This window comes from Syngnathus typhle, linkage group LG2 (assembly GCF_033458585.1).
Source record: "Syngnathus typhle isolate RoL2023-S1 ecotype Sweden linkage group LG2, RoL_Styp_1.0, whole genome shotgun sequence".
Classification (NCBI taxonomy): Eukaryota; Metazoa; Chordata; class Actinopteri; order Syngnathiformes; family Syngnathidae; genus Syngnathus; species Syngnathus typhle.
The window spans coordinates 14,626,804-14,647,310 of record NC_083739.1 but is presented as its reverse complement, the minus strand read 5'-3'; the positions used below and the strand labels follow the sequence as shown (position 1 = coordinate 14,647,310).

Here is a 20,507-nt window from a genome sequence, read left to right as displayed (position 1 = left end):
GTCACTTGCTTCTGATTTAATTTCTAAATAGTTTCATTTTTGCCTATCTGTTCTTTGAAGATGACTCCAAAGACTGCAAAATAACCCAACCTGAAAGGGAAGACCTGAGTGATGAGGAGTACCAAACACCCTTGGCCACTCCACCAGAGTCTCCTCCTGAGCTTGACATGCCCTTGAAAGACTGGCTAAAATGTCCTCAACTTCCCAGCCACAGCTCTCCTGAGAGTACAAAAGCCTATAGCAGAAAGCTTTACGAAAGATATTCATTGTCCTTCAAGGATCTTCAGATCATGGTCGGTCGCTACAAGGACAATTGGAAAAACCTTCAAGAGAGCGAAGTAGGGCCGACTCACGTGGTGGAGAAATTTAATGTGTTGTTACAACTGGAGCAGAGATTGCGCTATACGTCAGATCCCCAGCTCCCAGGGGCTGTGCTGTCAGGAACCCTCCCAGATCTGAAAGTCCATATCAACCTAGAGAAGATGACAGCTTTGAGGAGTTGTCTGGCTAGACTAAGCACTCCAGATGGGAATTCAGACCAAGGCCAAGATAAGGCGTCAAAGTCTCCCGACCCGCTTACTCTGCGCCATGAGAAAATCTTTCAAAGAGAGGACAGTTCTTGGAAGATCCAAGGTTCAGCCAAGAACTTGACGCAAAGCGTCATGACTTTAGAGCAGCACACAAGGGAAGTCTTGGTAGAATCCCGTCTACTGTTGGCTGAATTCAAAATAAACTATATGCAGCTTGGGGTGGAGAGCGATGGCCGCTACATATCTGTTCTCAAGGTCTTTGGCACCAATGCCCATTTTGTCAAGCGTCCTTATGATGCAGAGGTCTCGCTTACTGTCCATGGTCTTCTTCTTGTGGACACTCTACAAACCTATGGCTCAGACTTTGACCTGCTAGTGTCATCTCATAAAAATCTCAGTTTTGATATCCCCACTGGCAGTCTTCAAGAGAGCCAACCATCTTCCCCGATGTCATATGAGAGCAGATCTTCAGAGCAACCGAGTCATCTCACGGAATCATGTCTGCGCACAGATAAAATTGCAGCCCTCAGTTCCTTTCTAAAGGATCAAGAGGCCCTAATTAAACTCGAGTACCAGTTTGTGAGCTCAGACTGCCCTTCCATGAACTTGGATAGCTCCCTTCAGGTGATAACTATGCAGGTCAATAACTTGGACATCATTCTGAACCCTGAGACCATGGTGGAACTCCTTAAGTTCCTTCAGAAATCTTTCCCAAAGGAAGAAAACGCTTGGACACCATCACAGCAACCTGCTACACAACCCTACCCTGAGGAAGAAACTTTTCAATCAACATATGACCAGAACAAGGAGCTTACTGTCGAGATTCATCGACTTAACCTTCTTCTTCTTCGAACTGTCTCCACGGGCGCCGTCTTGGGTGCTGAGAAGAAAGGCTTGAAGATTGCCACTGCCAGCATCACCGGCACCAAGGTTAATGTTTCCTTAGGTAGTCGAATGGACATTAACGGGTCACTTGGAGCCATTCAGTTGGTAGACTTGACCCAGGAAGGAGGTCGAAGCCAGTTTGTCGTAAGCATCGGCAATGCAGAAGATGTCTCAACTGATGAAGTTCTAACTTTGCTTGCTGACAAAGAACTTTCTCCATCAGAAGCTCTGAATTTTCACCTTCTAGAGAATTTCCAAGGGGACTGCACTTTAAATCTGCATATGGCATCTTTGCATTACAACCACTCAGCCAAGTTCTTGACGGAGCTGAGTCTTTCTGCTAACGAGGTGGAAGACAATTTCCGCTCAATGTTGAAAAGTGCTGCAACCAAAGTGTCAACAGTTCTTGCCACAAAGACAGCAGAGTACAGTGGCATGTTTTCACTCTTTGAGACTCCCTCGCGAAGAAGTCGAACACAGAGTTGGTCTTTTCCATTGGAGGATGAAGAGGATATTTCCATGGAGGAAACTGAACCCACCATAGACACATTCTTTGTCAAGTTGACCCTAAATATAAACATTGAATCACCAGTCGTGTCCATTCCTCGCAAACCTGGACACCCTGAACTGCTGGTAGGGCACTTGGGTAGCATAACTATCCAGAATTTCAACACTGGCCAACATTCCGACGGGGAGAGACTCCAAGTTCTTGTCAAGGACATTCGGCTCTACTCACTAAACACAAGTCCTTTGGTTTTGAAGACGATGCAAAGAGCGGGAAAAAATGGCAGCATTTCACCATCCCATACTAGAAGTCATGATGAACCGCAGTTCACACGTCATGACTTTTTTGAATACCTCAGCCAAGGAAAAGGTAACTGTTAAAACTAAAAACTTCAATGTAATCTTACTAATCTATTTTTCCCCCCACTAGCTTTCCATATATTGAAAGACACCACCATACAGTTCACGCTGGAGAAGGCCCCCATCAATGATGACATATATACTTTGCTCAACTCCAAAGAACCATGGAAGAGCACCGCGTTGCTGAGAGTTGAAGGAAAATTTGTCAAACCTGTTCAGGTACATACTTCTTTAAAAGAAAGAACAGTGGTATGTCGAAGGTCGACAACAATCTGAGAAACAATCAAAATATGTTTCCTGTGGCGGACTGGGGTAAATGTGAAAAAGAAATCCTGGAAAAAAATCGCAAAATACCCAAAAGTCCATTTTTTTATTTCACGGCAGGCAATACCCCCGCAGCCCCCCTTCTAGCTCCGCCATTGATTGGTTGCAAGTTGTAAATCGAGAACTACATGTTTTGAATGAGCAGTCTAATGAGTCTAATATTAATCTGTTAGAAACAATAAATCACTATTAAAATATATATTGTGCCTGTTATGCATCTCAAGAATCATCATATTTTAGTGTAAATATAAATCAATTAGGGTAATATAAAATGTTAAGATTAGGCAATACATATTGTATGAACTAATTATCATCCAAATGCTTTATTGATATTATTAGATGAATTCCATTGTGAAGAGGCCACCTTGAAAATATAGAATGATGATACAGAATTTTGCTTTTGATAAAATATCTTGAATGTATTATCTCTATTAAGATTTGATTCTTTGCCTGTAGGTATTCCTTTGCAAGGCAGTGTACGAACAGGTCCTCCAGACACTGGATAATTTATTTCTCATCGAGGAGCAACATGTCACCCCCAGTCAGCCACCAACACCCCCGCCACCAACTCCTTCCTCCACCAGACCTCACCGCTTTCCTGACCCCCATGGAGGACTCTTTGCAAAGGATCCTCCCTACATCAGTTTATCACACTCAATCCTCTCCTCTCCTCTGCCCGTACAGTCTCAAAAGCCAAGTTCTGACTCTCCTGCATATACTCAGCTGAAAATAACTGTTCATGTTGCAGAATTGCAGGTCCAGCTTAGTGCTGATCTTACCCAGGGCTCCCAAGGCTTAATCAGTCTCCAGTTCCGTGACCTGGTGGGCGACTTCACAAAAGAGCATCCACATTTGTTAGAAGTCCAACTAATCCTGCGTTCAGTGCTCATGGAGGACCTCCTGGAGCAGAACCCTGAGCATAAACATCTCATGGTGTCCCGTGGAGCGCCAAAGCCTTTGACATTCAGTACAAAAGAGTACCTCTCTCAAAGTTGTCCATCTGCGTGCAATGCCTTATACCCAGTTATGCCTCGCTCTCTTCCATCCCACATGGAAGAGGCCCAGAATGTCTTCCAGCTTTACCAAAGGCATGCCGGTACTCCTTCAGCAGGTCATCGCAAATCTAAGAAAGATCCAGACTGTCCCAGTACTCCACCACCCTCCCCTACTCATCCGGCATCCTCCCCACAGCCGACCTCCGAATTTGATGAGTCATTAGTTCACATCAACGTGTTGCTGGTTGACCAGAATCACCCAGAGTTCAAAAGCCGTTACGGCAGCGTAGGGCGAAGCATCGATATCGACTTTAACTGCTTGGACGTATTAATCACATTGCAGACCTGGGTGGTCATCCTGGATTTTTTTGGAATCGGCTCCACGGCCAATAATCATGCAATGAAGGTGCCTCCGAGTTCCCCTCAGTGTGTGCCAGGACATCCTCTCGATGAGTCAGACATCATTGAGCAGGACCCAAACGAAGTTGTCAACACCAAATTGGACCTTAAGGTGTGCCGATAGAAATTATGTACACTTGATTGACCTTTGTATACGTATTAGACAAAAGAGTGATATAATAAATATAATCAAAATGAGGCTAAACAAATTATTAGTTAAAGGCCACGTTTGGGAGGGAGAAAAAAACTGAACTGCAGTAATTGTCTTAAATTGCCCTCTTTTTTGCCTACATTTTCATCCTTTAAGACTTATTGGATCAACATTTTTTAATCAGTCACTGTCTTTGCAAGGGTTTATACATGTAGTTTTACTTTTTTTTTTGTTTTACTTACCCCAAAGCATTTTGTTTGCTAATACTACTGCACTGGGCAGAAGCTCACATGTCTTAACAGTATGCATTTGAATTTGCAGGTTCATTCCTTGTCTGTTGTATTGAACAGAGAAGGCAACGAGCTTGCGCAAGCCAGTGTGATAAAATTATCGGCACATCTGGAAATGTTGGGTATGAAAAACCTTTAACGATTCACTCACTGAAAGACTCCTAATCCCGTTTTTAGTGAGTTGATTATTATAATTATTTTTTATTTTTTTATCCTCTACATTTTAGAGAGTAACCTGGTATTGACAGGCAGTTTGGGAAGTTTGTCCCTGAGTGATCTAACCCCACATGGCGAGCTTTACCGTGAACGTTTCACCACATATGGAGGGGAGGCTCTAATATTCAATATCCACAGGTAAAGTACATATCACAGTCGCACAATTTCTTCATACAGTCCTTAAATTCATTAGTAATGGAAAGGTTTGATCACCATTGAATTCTATTTCAGATATGGTATGCCAGATCCTTACCTGGAGCGTGAATATGACATCAAGGTCTCTTTGCTGATGGCTTCAGTGCAGTATGTCCACACGCAGCGCTTCCAGGCTGAGGTGGTGGCCTTCATACAACACTTCACACAGTTACAGGATCTGCTTGGCAGACAAAGGGCAGCGATGGAAGGCCAAGCTGTAAGTATCACCTGTCTTCCATCCCAACAATTCTTTGTGATCAGTCATGGGATTACTGTGGGTTAAGTAAAAACACTGAAAACTTTCGGACTCTTGACTTTCATATCTTACATCTCTTGCAGATACGGGACCGTTCACAACGGGCATCCAGAGTTCTGCTAGATATTGAAGCCGGTGCCCCAGTCATAATCATCCCAGAAAGCTCGACTTCAAAAAGGGTCATTGTAGCAAATCTTGGCCAGCTGAGGCTGCAGAATTGCTTCTTACCCGCTGGGGCCCGTGGCACTTTCTCCGCCCGAGACAAGGTAGAGAAACTGACCATGGCACATGCCTTTTTCCCGTCTCTGGTGAGTCAGTCCTCAATCGTTGATCCAAGCATTTCCTCCAATTCTAACTTTTGACTGACCCCTACATATAGTTGTTTCAATAATGGACCTGACATCTTTATGTGCATCCTGTTTGAGCATGCGTGTGTCTTTCAAATGAGTAAGTGTGGCATGAAGGCAAAAAAGTCCACTCTTTTGGGACTATTATAATTTTCTTTGAACTAAATCTCAATATCAATTCTCCATTTGGGTTCTGGATTTGACCTACTTATTTATTGACGCACAACTTCATAACTCAGTTTTCACCATCACTGTTGTTTCATTTTGAAAAAGGAGTCTACACAAAATGCGGCTGCATGGTCTTATGAGCAAAAAGGACAACAAAGCTCCCCCAGCAGCGCACAGCCTGAAGGAGCTGAGGAGAAGGGTAGTAGCCCCATCGCTTCAGGTAAGCATCCCTGGTTAGTTTGGAAGATAGCACTTTAACTTAGTTCGTTTGGGCTTTATTGCCTTTCTCTGGGCAAATCAGACAAAACTTGAAATGTTTTTTTTTTTTTGTCTTCAGAAGTCCATGTGTGTCTTTTGGATTGCATTGCTCTGGACCTGCAACAGATGGATATTTTTGCTGCAGAGCATCTGCTCTGCCAAACATGTGACCGAGGTTGTAATGCCTCCGAAACCTCAGATGTTATTTTCCCATCCTACTGTGTACGTCGGCTGGGAGGAAATTTGCTGAAAGACTGCTGTCGCCTCCAACTTAAAATTGAACGCAACCTGGACAGGTGATTGCCACTAAGCAAACCGTTGCAAAGGTTTGACCAAATCCTGAACAATAACTAATGTTTTTAACCCGTGCTTGGGTTACTTGCTATTTAAAGTGAGCTGAGCCATGCAGTTCCCGATATGACTATCTACGGTAGCCTGTCATCAGTACAGTGCTCTCTAGATCCAGAACATTACCAGCTGATTCGAGGGCTGCTGGAGAACAATCTCGGCGAGCCCGTTGAAGAATTTCTGCGACCTTTCAACCTGCAGGACCCCAGTACCTATGTAAGACACACATTCACACCAACCAACAAGGTTCATATGCACAAAAGTATTTTTTCATGATGACATATGTACCTGAAGTGTCCAAGTTAACTTTTTGTCAGATGACTAATTATTTATTTATTATTTTGTTACATAAAGGTTATCTTAATGCGGAATGAACATGACAGAACTAATCATAGATGGTGTTTCTCCTCAGACGGTGTTAAGTGGAGATGTCTTCACCAACTTGTCAATTCTGGTGGATATGATGGATGTCAGTCTGGAGCTCATAGACAAATCGCACAAACGCTCACTAGCAAGGTTATTCTTTACAGTTCTGTTATTGCTCGTTTTGAATTATTGACCTACTTAATTTTTCAGAGCTTTGGTGCTGTAAAACTGTTGAATGTAAAACTGAATGCATAAAAATCTTCAATTTAGCTACGTAAATAATGCCTAGTCATATTTTTTTCTTTTTTTTTTTCTTATTAATGACTACTTTTTAGGCTTTGGAAATAGTTGAAGCAACCCCCTCCCTTTTTTTAAAGCCGTATTTAGTTGCCTTTGTTAATTATTTCAGATTTAACTTCATGAAATCCAAGCTGCTTTTTGAGAAGTTCTCCAATGACTCCAAATCAGTCAATCTGGTCTCTCACTCACTACTTGCATATGACACTCGGAGCACTGGACAATACGAGAGCACTGGTGGTCCCGACGGGACCAGACACAATGTATTCGACTGCATTCTCCAGCCTTCTAAGACTGGCACAAACCAAGCTTCTCTGCAACTCGAACTGCATTACAGGTACATAACGCTAATCTAAATAAATCAGAACTGAAGAATTTTTTTTGGTGTTCTAACATAGCGTGTTGTTACAGATCAACTCGAGATTCGTCCTGTTTCACAGTTGTCCTGAACAACCTAAGAGTCTTCCTCATCTTTGACTGGCTGCGACTTGTGCAGGAATTCTTGCGGTTGCCAGTAAAAAAGACGACAGGCGGTGCCGAGAATCCTCAATGTCCAAATAACGTCAACGTTGACCTGGAAACAAATGCTAATTCCTTCACAACTGGGGCTGTCATACCGAAGAGGGTCAAGAGTGGTGTGGTTACCAAAAGGTCCACAGTGCCCGTTACCAACAATCGCTGCCTGGAGGTTAAGGTCAATGTTACAGGTCAGTCATTGGTGTGGTAATATTTACTACTTGATGAAAGATGCAGCCCAAATCTGCATTTCAGCATTATACAATTGCATGATCCTGGACTTTCATCCTCATACTGTATAGTCATTGATTTTGGAAGAAAAAAAAAAAATCTGTCTCTCTCTCTCTAGGCACTGAATTTGTCATCGTAGAGGACTCAAGCTGCCTGGATACCAACGCCATCATTCTTAAGGGCACCACTGTTCTCACCTACAAACCTCGTCTGTTGGACAGGCCCTTCTCTGGAAGCCTTGCCGGCATAGAGGTAATCCCTCTTTCGAATAGTTGAAAGTGTACAACAACAACAAAAGAATCTCTGTGTTCGGAAAGTTTATTTATTCTGAGCCATTCCTCTACTTTCAGGTGTTCTCATGCCGTCTTGGCAATGAACAGGAGACTGCATTGTCCATAGTTGATCCAGTCAACGTTCAGGTAGAGCTGTGTGGCAGCCCCACTTACCAAAGTAGCTCAGGTCTACTTGATGCCTTCAGCGTGGAGGATATCCCTCCCTTGCTGGAGGTCAGGAATTAAGTTTCAATTTTGCAGAATATAATGATTTAGTTCTGTTGGCATAACAATTGGTTTGTAATCTCACAGATCCAGTTTCCTGTTCTGGACATCCGACTATCTTACAATGACATTCAGCTGTTCTTGGCCATAGCCAAATCCATCCCTACTGTAAATCCTCCACCAGCCTGTGACACAATGCCTCTTGATACACCCAAAGACTCTCACAAGAAGAAAAATGTTGCCCATATAGGTATGCAAAATAGCGTTTCAGTTCACCTTTTTTTTTTAAACTGAAACTATCATTATTGGTGTGAATATGTTTCGCTCAATTTGTAATGAATCAGTTGGTTTAAACTGCGAACAGATTTCTGTATGTCATTTTGAAAATGTAGTTTGTTTCCACAGAAGGACAGCTGATTCATTTACAAGATCTTGGGTTCAGGAAAGAGGACTGTAAAAAGGCCCTTCTCCTTTGTAAAGGTGAATTTGACCTCTGAGAGATTTGCTAACCTTGCTTCACCAGCGTTCAGGTTAAAAACTCATTTTGTGTCTTCTAGGTCACCTGGATCTTGCTGCAACTTGGCTGCTAGAGAATGCGGACAATATTGCAGGCCGGTCCAAAGAACGTTCCAGAACTGACTCTGGTTCTTCCAGCCAGGCTGCTGCTCTGTCTGGGGTAGAAGTAAAGGCAGAGAGCATCTGCATTTGTTTCATTGATGACTGTTTGGATTGTGACATACCACTTGCTGAGCTCACCTTCTCCAGTAAGTCTTAAGATACAACATTGTTGAGTAGTAGTTTGCAATTTTTCTCCAGGTGCTTAAGCGTCCATTATAAAACGTTAACATTTAATTTGATCTAAAATCCGGATTGACTGCCGACTGCCTGTTATCCAAATTCAGGTGGGATAGGCCATAAATCAGTTCTGCTACATAAAATGGACAGATTGATGTTTTTTAGGATAAGAAAAAATGGTTAAGTGTATGTTGCACATCATACACAAATATGAAAAGCAACGTAATAATTATGTACCTCAGACCTTAAAGGCTTCAAGTGGAAATCATCACCTGCATGCTGTTTGATATTACAGGGCTTAACGTTTTGCAGCGTATTGGTTCCTCCCAGGAAGGCACTGCCAGCTTTAGTCTTTCAGGAGACTATTACAACAGAGAACTGTCAGGTAATTGGATCGTGTTTTTTTTTTTTTACGTGTCTGTTTTAAAAGCAAACAAGAAGAATTTCAGATTGAATACAATTTCGACCAAATCTTTTAAAAACAAGTCTGAGTGAAAGTTTTATAGTCAACATTCCTTGTTTAGCTGTATGGACTATTTAAATATTAATTGTGTGCTAACGTCAAATGGCTCATCTGTTGTGTGTGACAGGCTGGGAGCCCTTCATCGAGCCTTGGCCCTGCTTTCTGTCCTGGCAAAAGCAAGAAGCAAGCCGATTGCATCCTCCCCGTCTCAAGTTGGCTGTTAAAGCCAAGCAGCGACTTGATGTCAACATCACCTCTGTTCTCCTGGGTGAGTCACAGCAATAGCTTACTGATTATTAAAACTAAATATTTGAGTTGCACAACCATGTTGTAATTTTTATTTATTAATTTGGTTGATGCAGAACAGTACAACACAACCAAGACCTCCTGGATAGCAGACTACTGCAACAAGGAAGAACCAAGTAGTCAGTCTTCGCCCACCTTGTCCTGGATAGGCTCCTCAGTTGACCCGCCTACCTTTGGACCAAGTGAGTTAAAATGCAATTAAATTAAGAGGACAAGAAAAATAATATTTTAAATCTTGTGTAGGTTTTATCAGTGTGATTCCTCCCGCATTCTCTCAAAAATTCTTCACGGAATGCTCCAAATTGTCCTTAGGATTGAACCTAACCCCATTGAAGATAAGCAATGAAGAAAATGGATGGATGATGTCTATCTTTGATCATCTTACCTGTCTGTCTTTTCCCAGGTGCTCCCCTTTCCCACCTTAGAACTCGTAGCACTGCCAGGTTGACCAGCTTTGATCAGCAAACTGACTCCAATGGTACACTTCACAGTTTAGTGACCAAGATCACTACAAGCAATACTTTAATGTACACATTTTACATTAATGTAAAGCACATGCCATTTTTGTTTACAACAGTAGTAAAACTTTCCAAGAAGAGGCAGCCATTTGTGCCATATGCTCTGCGCAACCATACAGGATGCACTATGTGGTTTGCCACGCTGACTACAACCCCTACAAGGTTGGTGGAACTACTCCAAGTGAATGAAACAATGAAATGCTAGCCAGTTTGTTTTTGGAGTCACCATTATGTCCCAGAACTGCCACGGAGAGAAGACTTTTTACTAATCATCCATCCCTGGCTGAAGTTCTTGATGCCTTTCTTTCAGAGTGGCACTGTCTCACAGCGGTAGTGCAGACTCTATTGGAGACATCCACGGTCCTGGCAATGATGATAGCCACAATGTCAGTCAGTGGCGAGAGGTGTCCCCCGGTGAGGAGATTCCGTTTGAGTTTGAAGCACGAGAGAAACTTCGCCATAGGTACATTTCAGCCGATATTTGAACCTTCTATTTACTGCTATTACTGATAAATTTATCTTAAAATGTAAATTAAATTACAAACAAAACAATGTATAACACATATAATGTCTGAACATAAATGAATGAATTGTTTTTACACTCCTGTAATGGGTATCTCAGGGGAGGCGAATGTAGAAAATAATTACGGAAAAGAACTCATAAAATACCCCAATGTCAATTAACCTGCTGATTTCATGTGTGGGGGGGGGGGGGCAGGCAGGCAGTGTAAATACAAAGTAAACACAAGTCAGACATCCTTAAAAATGAAAGGCAGTTCAGCAGATTGACACCTTGAATATAGTCGGACACCCTATATAGTCATGAAAACGTTTGGCTGCAGTCGTTAGCAGTTTACAGCCCCTGCAACGTGGTTGTCCGTTTTGTATAAGTCTTCATTTACAGGTTGTCATTATTTCCGTATGCAGGCACACTCATGAGCTGAAGCTGCACCAACTGCTTGTCCGAGTGTGTGGATGGGAACAAGTCAAGCCTGTGTCTGTGGACAAAGTGGGAATTTTCTTCCGGTATGCAGGTCCGGACAGGAACAACGCCTCCAACATTGTAAGCAAACATTATGGCCTCGGAATCAAGTCTAGCTGGAACATTTTCTCTTTAAATTGGAAACCCTAACCCCCGCCCCACCCCCATGCACTTCCACAGGTTGGCAGTCCTATCAGCAGGACTAACATCATTCATCCACATGTCTACGTAAGTCCAATGTTTGGTCACTGAGTAACTTTGTGTATCACTGCTGCTTTAGTTATTGTTTGTTTGTGATTGACATTGCTTTGAATGTCTATTTTTATATTGATGAGTGGTCACCGTATTGTTTTTGTTCAAATTCTATGGCCATACCTATGTGTGCCATCACATGTTGTGAAAATCTCTACTTCTGCTCAGTTCTCAGCACTTCCTCCGGTGCGAGTGGTCTTCTCCATCACGATGGAGGGAAGTGCCAGGAAGGTTATAACTGTGCGCTCAGCTCTCATTTTGAAGAATCGTCTTGATGTTCCCATGGAGATCAGACTTGACAGCCCCTCTGCTCCTGACAGTACGCTACCGCTGCTCCATATTTCATTTACTGTACTCATTTTCCTCCTTCATTCTCTTTACAACTCGATGCCTTCGTCTACAGAACCAGTGGTATTGCCTCCAATTTTGCCCGGTCAGGCCTTGGCAGTTCCTCTGCACCTGACGTCATGGCGGCTCCAGGCACGGCCTAAGGGCTTAGGCTTATTTTTTTGTAAAGTTCCAATCCACTGGACCACTGTGGAGCGTCACGGAGAGATCAGCAGCAGCAAGAGGGATTGCCAGTCTGCAGACTTCGATGACACTGTCAAACGTAACTTCAGGTAGATCGACTGACTCATACCTTTTCCTTTGTGTTTTTATTTAATTCTTTGTTTACTCATATCATCTAATTTCTTTGCACCTCTTAAGGTTTTGTGTGGTCATAAAAAAGGAAAACTACCCAGACCAGCGACCTGCCAAAAAGGTCTCCAGTACCAATCAGATCTATCGACAGCCAGGTCACATAATCTATCTGTTGCCCACCATGGTGCTGGCCAACCTGCTCCCCTGTGACCTCAACTACTATGTGAAGGGGACAGCCATCAAAGGCACACTGAAACCAGGAAAAGAAGCTGTGCTTCATGCTGTGGACACCTCACAGAACATGGAGCTAGGTCAGAGAGGAGAAGAAAAATGATTTACGGTCATCCATTTTCCCTCTTTCATCCCCATGGTGTCTGTATTCCAGGTGTCCTGTTAGAGAACTTCCCTGTTTGCAAAGAGCTGCTCATTCCTCCCGGAACCCAGAATTATATTGTAAGGATGAGGCTATACGACACAAACAAGCGTCTTCTTTGTCTGACCATCCGAATCATCCTCCGGGCGCACGGGGCTCTGAAAATCCTGATTTCTGCTCCCTACTGGCTCGTCAACAAGACAGGTTAAGCTTTTAATGAATCCAGAAAGTCAGTCATGTGCAAACTTGCTCATTTCCTCAAGTTCCTTTTCTTTTTCAGGCTTGCCATTAATTTTCAGACAAGACAATGGCAAAGTGGATGCGGCAGGCCAGTTTGATGAGCATGAATTGGCGCGAAGCCTCAGTCCTCTACTTTTCTGCTACACTGACAAAGAACAGCCCGCCATGTAAGTTTGTATCAAAACACCGCTTATGTATGAATGTAACACAAATGCACTTTTAGTAGCAACCGTCATTTTTTAATTGCCGCTAATTGATTCTTTTTTTTTTTTAAAAAAACATCGAAACCATCCAAAATACTTTGATAGTATGGATTGTGCACGTATGTCTTAATAATAAATCGTGTGGAAAAAATCATTTCAATATCATTAACTGCTTTGTCACAAAATGCTTCAGTTGTTTCAAGACGCATTTGAACAGCAATCAATCGGCGAGATATTTTACTACCATATTTATCACATTGATTATTATTTTCCTTCTTTCGCCTAAACCCAGGTGCACTATGCGGGTTGGGAAAGGGATCCATCCAGATGGAGTTCCAGGCTGGTGCCAGGGTTTCTCCTTGGATGGAGGGAGTGGAGTCAGGGCAGTGAAGGTTATCCAACAGGGTAACAGACCTGGACTCATCTACAATATTGGCAAGTTGTTGTAGACCCATTTTATCAATTACAGTTGTAACTCTCACTTAAATATAATTGAATACATTGTTAGTAAATACAGTTGTAACTCTCACTTAAATATAATTGAATACATTGTTAGTAAATACATGTGTTTCAATACTCCGGTTTTGAATCTGATGTCCCTAGGAAACGTGCATAAAAAAAATTATGAATACTAATTTATCATGAATTTATTGTTTGTCTTTGCAACGTAGGTATCAGTGTGCGCAATGGAAAAGGACGCTACAGAGACACTCACATTGTGACTTTTGCCCCCCGCTACTTGCTGGATAACAGCTCCTCACACAAACTTGCCTTTGCCCAGAGAGAGTTTGCTCGAGGAAAGGTGAAAATTTTACTGGTGTTTTTGCCATTCTGTTATTTCCATATAAAACAGACATCTCCAGTGCTTGGAGATTTACCTACAGACTTTTGGGTGTTTTTCTTTATGAAAAAACAAGCTTTAAAGAAATATTTTTGAGTTGTTGGAACGGATTAATGGCATTTCAATTTGTTTCAGTGGTTTGTTATGTTAGGAATTAAGCTTGTAGGCCAATGTACTACTATATTAGAAATAGTCCTTTTTTTTTTTAATTGTCCTTATTCCCAGGGTACAGCCAACCCAGAGGGCTACATTTCCACTCTACCAGGCTCCAGCGTTGTCTTTCATTGGCCCCGAAATGACTATGACCAACTGTTATGTGTGCGCCTAATGGACAGCCCGACATGCACTTGGTCAGGAGGCTTTGAGGTCAACAAACCCAAGTCCTTCCACGTCAACATGAGGTAAGAAATATTTTGGTTTACAGCTCAATTGTAAACATTATAATACACTTTAGGTTCATCCTGAAATTTATTAAATTTGTGTATGCAGATATAAAGTGTTTTATTTGAATTTTGTTTTTTAAAGAGACACAATGGGAAATTGCTTCTTCTTGAGGACAGAGATCAGCATCAAGGGCGCAACCTACCAGATCTCCTTTACTGACACTGATCAGCTGCCACCTCCTTTCCGTATCCACAACATCTCTGAGGTAAGCTCTTGCTTTGTTCTATGGCTTTTTGTATGAGCAAGTACGATAGAAGCAAGGTGAACAATTGAGAGTTACATCACCTAAACAACATCAACTTCAGGAAGAACATTTAACAGACTTAAAATGTTAATCAGTGTCAACAAGATGGTGTATACCAAATTGGATTTTCAAAAATGGTTTGACAGGGATCTTTATTCTCTCAAATTTGTGTTTCTTCAGGTTCCCATCCAATTCTGGCAGCATGGGGTGGTTGACATCAAGCTGCACACCGAGGTGAAGGCCAACTCCGAACTGGACTACGCCTGTGACGAGCAAACGCTGCCGCCATACCTGACTCTGACTGTGAAGGGAGCCGGCTCATCAGAGGTCACAGCTGACATGAACTTCTTCAGAGAATACAACAAGCTCTATTATGAGAATTTCATCTACATCGCTGCCACGCACACCTTCTCACAGTACTGATTCCTTACATGAAGCCTTTTTTCATCATTCAAGAGTGAAAGACATAAGAAGTAATTGTTATTCTTTTTATAAAGGAGTGGGGTTAGGAGGCCTGTTGGCAAGAAGCATCTGGTAACCCGTGCTGAGTTGGTGCTTGATGTGGATACAAAGACACAGAGGGTCATATTGAAAAAGAAGGTATTATTTTTGGGTTGACTAAAAAGTAATTATTGGGTATTAAGAGTATTCCACAAAAAATATTAGTGTGGATTACAGCAATTTAACTGAGCTCTTGACTTAAAGCTCACTGTATGATATATAAAAGTCAAAAAGGACACGTGAATTTTTCCTTGGCAGGAGCCTGGGAAGCGCTCCCAGTTGTGGAGGATGACAGGTACTGGTATGCTGTGTCATGAAGGCTCCTCACCACCTCAGAGCAAACCTGCCCAACCACGTCCAATGGACTCCTCTTTGGTTTTGGACATTGCTGGACTTGCAGCTGTTACTGACAACAGGTTAGCGCTAGTTGAAGATCTGTATGAAGAGATGTCGTTCTTATTGTTTTCTGTCTTGAAAACAGTTTTGAGCCATTGATGTTAAGGAGACCTGACCCTCGTCGCAGCACAACCCAAACATGGTATTTCAGCTCATGCATGCTGACCTGTGGCCTTCCCCGACTAGTAGTACAGGTGAGCACATCAACCTTCTTTCTCTCTTTTTTTTAAGCGAGCATTTATCATTTATGTTCAAGTTTCATTACATATATTACCTTGTGTATATTTAATATATATATATATACGTATATATATATTTATAAATTTTATCATTAAAAACAAAAACTATTCTCTGAGAGAGCATGTCAAGCATGAAAATGATGGGCTCCAAAACTGAACCTTGAGGAACTCCGCAGGAAAAATGTACAGACTGACGTAGGGGAGCCAACAACCACAGAAAAAGATCAATTTGATAAATAGGCCTACAGAGAAGAGCACATTTTTTTTGTGTGATTGCAAAATTGTAGCCAGTTATTGACTTTATTTGTTTTCCTCCTTTCAGGTAAGGGGTGGTATTGGAGGCCTGTACGATGGAGCAGAGGTGGTGTTGGGATCAGATTCCGGACTTTTAGAGCCTGGTCCTGAACAGCGGTTTATCAACCAAAAGATGAGGCCTGGTTCTGGCGTATTGTCTGTGCAAGTTTTGCCAGACGGACCCACACGTGTTCTCCAGGTGAGAACCAGACCTGCTTGTGTGTTTTGATTGCAGCTATATTGTAGCTTTCTGTTTACACCATGCTGTTTCACTTTCTTTCTGTTTTCATCAACAGATCAGTGACTTCAACCAAAGGAGACTGATCCACAAGTCACCAAGTGCTGAGCCGGACAAGAACAAAGAGGATTTGAAAAAGAAAGAAATTGAACAGGAGCTTGAGGTAAGAACATTGACAGACACGCATGCAACCTCAGATCATCAAGATCGAAGGGCTGTCATTATCGCATACTATCATGTCTCACTCGTATGTACTATTAAATATGGACCTGACGTCTCGTGACATTATTCATACTAGGTGATAGTCAATTTGGAGGAAGGTATTGGCGTGTCTCTGGTCAACAAAGTTCCAGAAGAGCTCGTGTTTGCCACACTGTCCGGTATAGATGTCCACTTCACACGTACCGCTGCCAATGAGGTGTTGGAATTGAGCATTCACAACATTCAGGTAAGATCCAGATGGGTCACAGTCAAAAGAGATTTGTGTCAGGAAGTGTGTGAAATCAGGCAGGGCACGGCAGATTGTTTGAGTGTTCGTGTTCTTTTGGTTATCAGGTGGACAACCAGCTTCTGGGAACCACACAGCCAGTGGTGCTGTGTGTGACCCCAAGCTCCGCAGATGGGATTGTGAGCGAGAGCGGTCCATCCTTGCAGGTGAACTCGGTCAAAGTTACGAGTAGTCTGCTGCTTACGGATATCTTCAAGGTCAGTAGCAAAAACACTCTCTGCATGGAAAACAAAAGTGTCACATTTCACAGATGGGCAAAAATATCGTAATTGTGTATCCAGGCTTTCTTTTATGATGGTGTAACTTTGTGTCTACAGCATCTCATGGTAACAGCTGGCCGATTCACAGTCATCATTGAAGAAAAGTTGTTGCTCAAGCTGCTCAGCTTTTTTGGTTACGGGCAGACAGAAGCAGGTTGGTCAACTGTCTCTTTCACAAAATGATGTTGCTACATTAATAATTGAAAATGAGAAGACCCTTAAACACTCAAATGAACTGCCCACCTCCTATAATCGCTAACGGATTGTGCATTCATACGCCACACATGGATTTAGTCCCATCATGTGGAAAACTGACTACAGTCAAATGTTCATGTGTGTATCGACTGGTAATATTATCCATGTACTTGATGTAGAACTGGAGAAATTGGATGAGAACCTTCATGAGAGGCCCAATCAGGATGCTGGACCACCCAAACGCTACTACTTTGAGAACCTGAAGATCAGCCTGCCTCAGGTCAAGCTCAGTGTCCTCACCTCTCACAAGCTGCCTGCTGATCTGAAGGTAATTTTCCGTTTTTATTTTTAATCTTCTTAGCTGCTACTAAATGATGCAACTTGAAGAGGGGTAAAATGTTGTTTTTGCCTGTTGTTTGGCTGATTTCTTTGCTGACTCCACCACTTGAGCTAAGCTGTGAGGGTTGTCTTTATTGCAACTGCATTTGATACTACTGTAACTCATTTGCTTTTGCAAACAATTAGTCTGTTCTGCACTTTTTTTGCGGCAGGCTTTGAAAGGTACCTTGGGCTTCCCATTGGTTCGCTTTGAGGATGCTGTTGTTAACATGTACCCGTTCACTCGAGTGCACCCTTATGAGACCCAGGAGATCATCATCAATGATGTTCTCAAGCATTTCAGAGAGGTAAGAGATGTGCAAAGGATGCTAACTTTTTGGCTTGTAGATGTAATGCACGGTGTAATGTATATTTTTTATATAAAGGAGCTGATCAGCCAGGCAGCCCAGATCCTGGGCTCGGTGGACTTCCTCGGAAATCCAATCGGACTTCTCAATGATGTTTCTGAAGGCGTATCGGAGCTCATCAAGTATGGCAACGTGGGCGGCCTTATACGAAATGTGACACACGGTGTATCCAACTCTGCTGCTAAGGTACAGTACAAATTCACTCAGCTGTTTAGTTTTGGCAACTTCTTGGCTTTTTTTTTTTCTTCCACTTTTAGATGTTGAGCTGCTTCTATGTTGTTAGATCAACAGTCTCATACCGAAATAGGAAAGCTAAAAAAAAAAAAAAAGAAATTAAAAAAATAGATGAAATTGCAGTTTGCAGGAACTTTATCTGATGGGCTGGGAAAAACCATGGACAACCGGCACCAGACGGAGCGAGAGTACATCAGATATCACGGAGCCACCAGTGGCGAGCACCTGGTCGCGGGCATCCATGGACTCGCTCATGGTATAACTCTCCGTTACATTTGAATCATGCTGTTGTCTGAATTCACATTGATGGTAAATTTCATGGAACTGTAAAGCAACATGCTTGTGCTTACTAGCAACACATATGAACTCTTTCACCTCTTAATAGGTCTTGTTCATGTTGAGGAATTCAAAAGCACAACAGTGATGCAAAAGAAAAGTGTTGCAGTGATTTTCTCTGTTCTCTCAGGTATCATTGGTGGCATGACGAGTATCATAACGTCAACTGTGGAAGGGGTCAAGACGGAGGGTGGTGTCAGTGGCTTTTTCTCCGGCCTGGGCAAAGGTCTTGTCGGCACTGTGACCAAACCGGTGGCTGGAGCACTGGACTTTGCTTCAGAGACGGCACAGACGGTCCGAGACATGGCGAGTCTCAGTAACCACAGGTGGGTAGAACCGCTAACCTGCGTAACGTTACGTTCATTCCAATTCATTTTATTTTTGTAGTGCCACAGCTTGCTTATGGAAGGGGTTATAACCATTTGGGGATGATAGAATCAAATGTTTTGTTGTCACTCTGTCCAACCGTGATCTGTATTGTGCAGGCTAAGCGTTTCCCGTGTAAGAAAACCTCGCTGCTGCAAAGGTCCTCAGGGTCTTCTGCCTCGCTACTCGTCCTTGCAGGCTGACGGCCAAGAGCAACTCTTCCACCTCACAGACAACATCCAATCTGAGTTGTACGTCAGTTTGCTGGTTTTGTACGCACAGCTTTAGCACATTGTTCCATGGTGTCACACACTTTTCTTTCCCGGCTGCCGGCAGCTTCATCGCAGTAGAGCCCATTGACAGCTACAGCGTGCTCATCTCCTCCAAAGTGGTCTACTTCCTTAAGCCTGGAGACCATGTGGACCGTGAAGCTATTTTCTTGGAGATCAAGTATGATGACCTCTATCACAGTCTGGTGTCTAAGGATCATGGCAAAGTCTATGTGCAGCTCACCAAAAAGGCTGAAAGCACCAGCAGTGGTGTGGCCATTCCTGGCCCCTCCCACCAGAAGCCCATGGTAAGACTTTGTGCTGTGACACGACCAAGAATGACGCTTTCAGATGTTTTTGGAACGGGACAGTCAAAAATGCATGCGCAAAATCAAACCACGCGGAAGACGCACGGAGCAGACACGCTAGTGAACTAGCTATGTGACCGCCTGACTTGACTGCAGCTTATGATGTCATTCACTGGGTCATGCCTTAAAGGTGCATGCTTTATTAAAAGATCCCCCCGCCAACATCTTAGAACCGATTGTGTTCTGGTCACCTCATTTAGCCATGCAAAAATCACGAGTTCCAGATGTAAAGTTTCTGTTCTTAAGTTCTAATTCTCTGTATACTCACTCCACAGGTCCATGTAAAGAGTGAAACTCTGGCTCTCAAAATCTCCCAAGAGATCAACTACGCCAAGAGTCTATACTATGAGCAGCAGCTCATGCTACCCGCCAGTAACAATGAGGACTGCTTATTGCTTGAGTCGTGATCAAATAGAGATGAGGGGGGTTTCTGAAGCCCCCTTAAATGAAGATGTTTAATCCACTCTGCGATTGACCGGCGGCCACTCTAGGGTGTGTAACTGTATCATTTTGAGTCATCTGATAAAGGCTGCACCTCAAAGCTGCCTAGAACATTATTGGATGGATTAATCAAAAGGGGATACTCAGATAGTCACATGACCGTTTCAGTCACATGACCTAACATTGCTGCGTGTGTTACAGAGTTTTAATTTCAACTGTGTATATTTGTTACTTTGACTGTGTTTATAGCACTAAGTGTACATATTCTGCAGGTCTTCCACAATGATTGTGAATAAGGTAAAAATGTAAATAAGGATATTATTTTGTGTGAGGGATGAAATATAAAAAATTGCACTGACACATTTGAGTATGTGAAATGCCCCAAACTCGAATCACTTTAAGCTGCCTTCCCCATCTCTTTGCCGTGCACAACTACAAACCCACTGTTTTGACATTTCGGTAGCATCACTGTTTGTTTCTCTTCGATGTGACTGACTTCCTCATAAACTAGCATCTAACTTCCAAGCTGGATTTTTGAAAAGTCAATGAAGTGTCAGGACTTTTGGTTTAGTGTCACTTGCTGCGATGAGTTTGAGCATTTGGGGGGCATATTGTGACATGTGGATGTTTTGTAAAATGCTTTCACATGGACAAATGCAAATAAAGGACCCCTGATTTAA

At 42.7% G+C, this 20,507-nt stretch overlaps 1 protein-coding gene across 4 annotated transcripts in view; it reads left to right on the top strand.

The window, feature by feature from the left end:
- vps13d (vacuolar protein sorting 13 homolog D) overlaps positions 1 to 20,507 on the top strand; it is a 26,166-nt gene extending 5,659 nt beyond the window's left edge. For 2 of the 4 annotated variants that reach the window (XM_061300050.1, XM_061300035.1), the window contains exons 20-71: positions 61 to 2,289; positions 2,350 to 2,498; positions 3,060 to 4,109; positions 4,470 to 4,560; positions 4,666 to 4,792; positions 4,886 to 5,066; positions 5,189 to 5,413; positions 5,726 to 5,840; positions 5,958 to 6,174; positions 6,271 to 6,442; positions 6,639 to 6,742; positions 7,002 to 7,226; positions 7,301 to 7,596; positions 7,755 to 7,888; positions 7,987 to 8,142; positions 8,221 to 8,383; positions 8,539 to 8,613; positions 8,691 to 8,897; positions 9,224 to 9,313; positions 9,519 to 9,659; positions 9,754 to 9,879; positions 10,101 to 10,175; positions 10,275 to 10,377; positions 10,526 to 10,678; positions 11,143 to 11,278; positions 11,378 to 11,425; positions 11,618 to 11,768; positions 11,853 to 12,069; positions 12,158 to 12,402; positions 12,477 to 12,668; positions 12,745 to 12,871; positions 13,200 to 13,342; positions 13,579 to 13,709; positions 13,974 to 14,149; positions 14,274 to 14,397; positions 14,617 to 14,852; positions 14,934 to 15,036; positions 15,196 to 15,353; positions 15,419 to 15,527; positions 15,895 to 16,065; positions 16,163 to 16,267; positions 16,403 to 16,552; positions 16,660 to 16,809; positions 16,930 to 17,026; positions 17,247 to 17,395; positions 17,619 to 17,753; positions 17,832 to 17,999; positions 18,171 to 18,303; positions 18,514 to 18,709; positions 18,869 to 19,000; positions 19,086 to 19,326; positions 19,662 to 20,507. In XM_061300050.1, the coding sequence (XP_061156034.1) occupies positions 61 to 2,289; positions 2,350 to 2,498; positions 3,060 to 4,109; positions 4,470 to 4,560; positions 4,666 to 4,792; positions 4,886 to 5,066; positions 5,189 to 5,413; positions 5,726 to 5,840; positions 5,958 to 6,174; positions 6,271 to 6,442; positions 6,639 to 6,742; positions 7,002 to 7,226; positions 7,301 to 7,596; positions 7,755 to 7,888; positions 7,987 to 8,142; positions 8,221 to 8,383; positions 8,539 to 8,613; positions 8,691 to 8,897; positions 9,224 to 9,313; positions 9,519 to 9,659; positions 9,754 to 9,879; positions 10,101 to 10,175; positions 10,275 to 10,377; positions 10,526 to 10,678; positions 11,143 to 11,278; positions 11,378 to 11,425; positions 11,618 to 11,768; positions 11,853 to 12,069; positions 12,158 to 12,402; positions 12,477 to 12,668; positions 12,745 to 12,871; positions 13,200 to 13,342; positions 13,579 to 13,709; positions 13,974 to 14,149; positions 14,274 to 14,397; positions 14,617 to 14,852; positions 14,934 to 15,036; positions 15,196 to 15,353; positions 15,419 to 15,527; positions 15,895 to 16,065; positions 16,163 to 16,267; positions 16,403 to 16,552; positions 16,660 to 16,809; positions 16,930 to 17,026; positions 17,247 to 17,395; positions 17,619 to 17,753; positions 17,832 to 17,999; positions 18,171 to 18,303; positions 18,514 to 18,709; positions 18,869 to 19,000; positions 19,086 to 19,326; positions 19,662 to 19,793 (10,859 nt within the window). In that variant the 3' untranslated portion in view covers positions 19,794 to 20,507. The remainder of the gene's footprint in view (positions 1 to 60; positions 2,290 to 2,349; positions 2,499 to 3,059; positions 4,110 to 4,469; positions 4,561 to 4,665; positions 4,793 to 4,885; positions 5,067 to 5,188; positions 5,414 to 5,725; positions 5,841 to 5,957; positions 6,175 to 6,270; positions 6,443 to 6,638; positions 6,743 to 7,001; positions 7,227 to 7,300; positions 7,597 to 7,754; positions 7,889 to 7,986; positions 8,143 to 8,220; positions 8,384 to 8,538; positions 8,614 to 8,690; positions 8,898 to 9,223; positions 9,314 to 9,518; positions 9,660 to 9,753; positions 9,880 to 10,100; positions 10,176 to 10,274; positions 10,378 to 10,525; positions 10,679 to 11,142; positions 11,279 to 11,377; positions 11,426 to 11,617; positions 11,769 to 11,852; positions 12,070 to 12,157; positions 12,403 to 12,476; positions 12,669 to 12,744; positions 12,872 to 13,199; positions 13,343 to 13,578; positions 13,710 to 13,973; positions 14,150 to 14,273; positions 14,398 to 14,616; positions 14,853 to 14,933; positions 15,037 to 15,195; positions 15,354 to 15,418; positions 15,528 to 15,894; positions 16,066 to 16,162; positions 16,268 to 16,402; positions 16,553 to 16,659; positions 16,810 to 16,929; positions 17,027 to 17,246; positions 17,396 to 17,618; positions 17,754 to 17,831; positions 18,000 to 18,170; positions 18,304 to 18,513; positions 18,710 to 18,868; positions 19,001 to 19,085; positions 19,327 to 19,661) is intronic. The other 2 variants (XM_061300057.1, XM_061300042.1) reach the window with 2 other exon arrangements.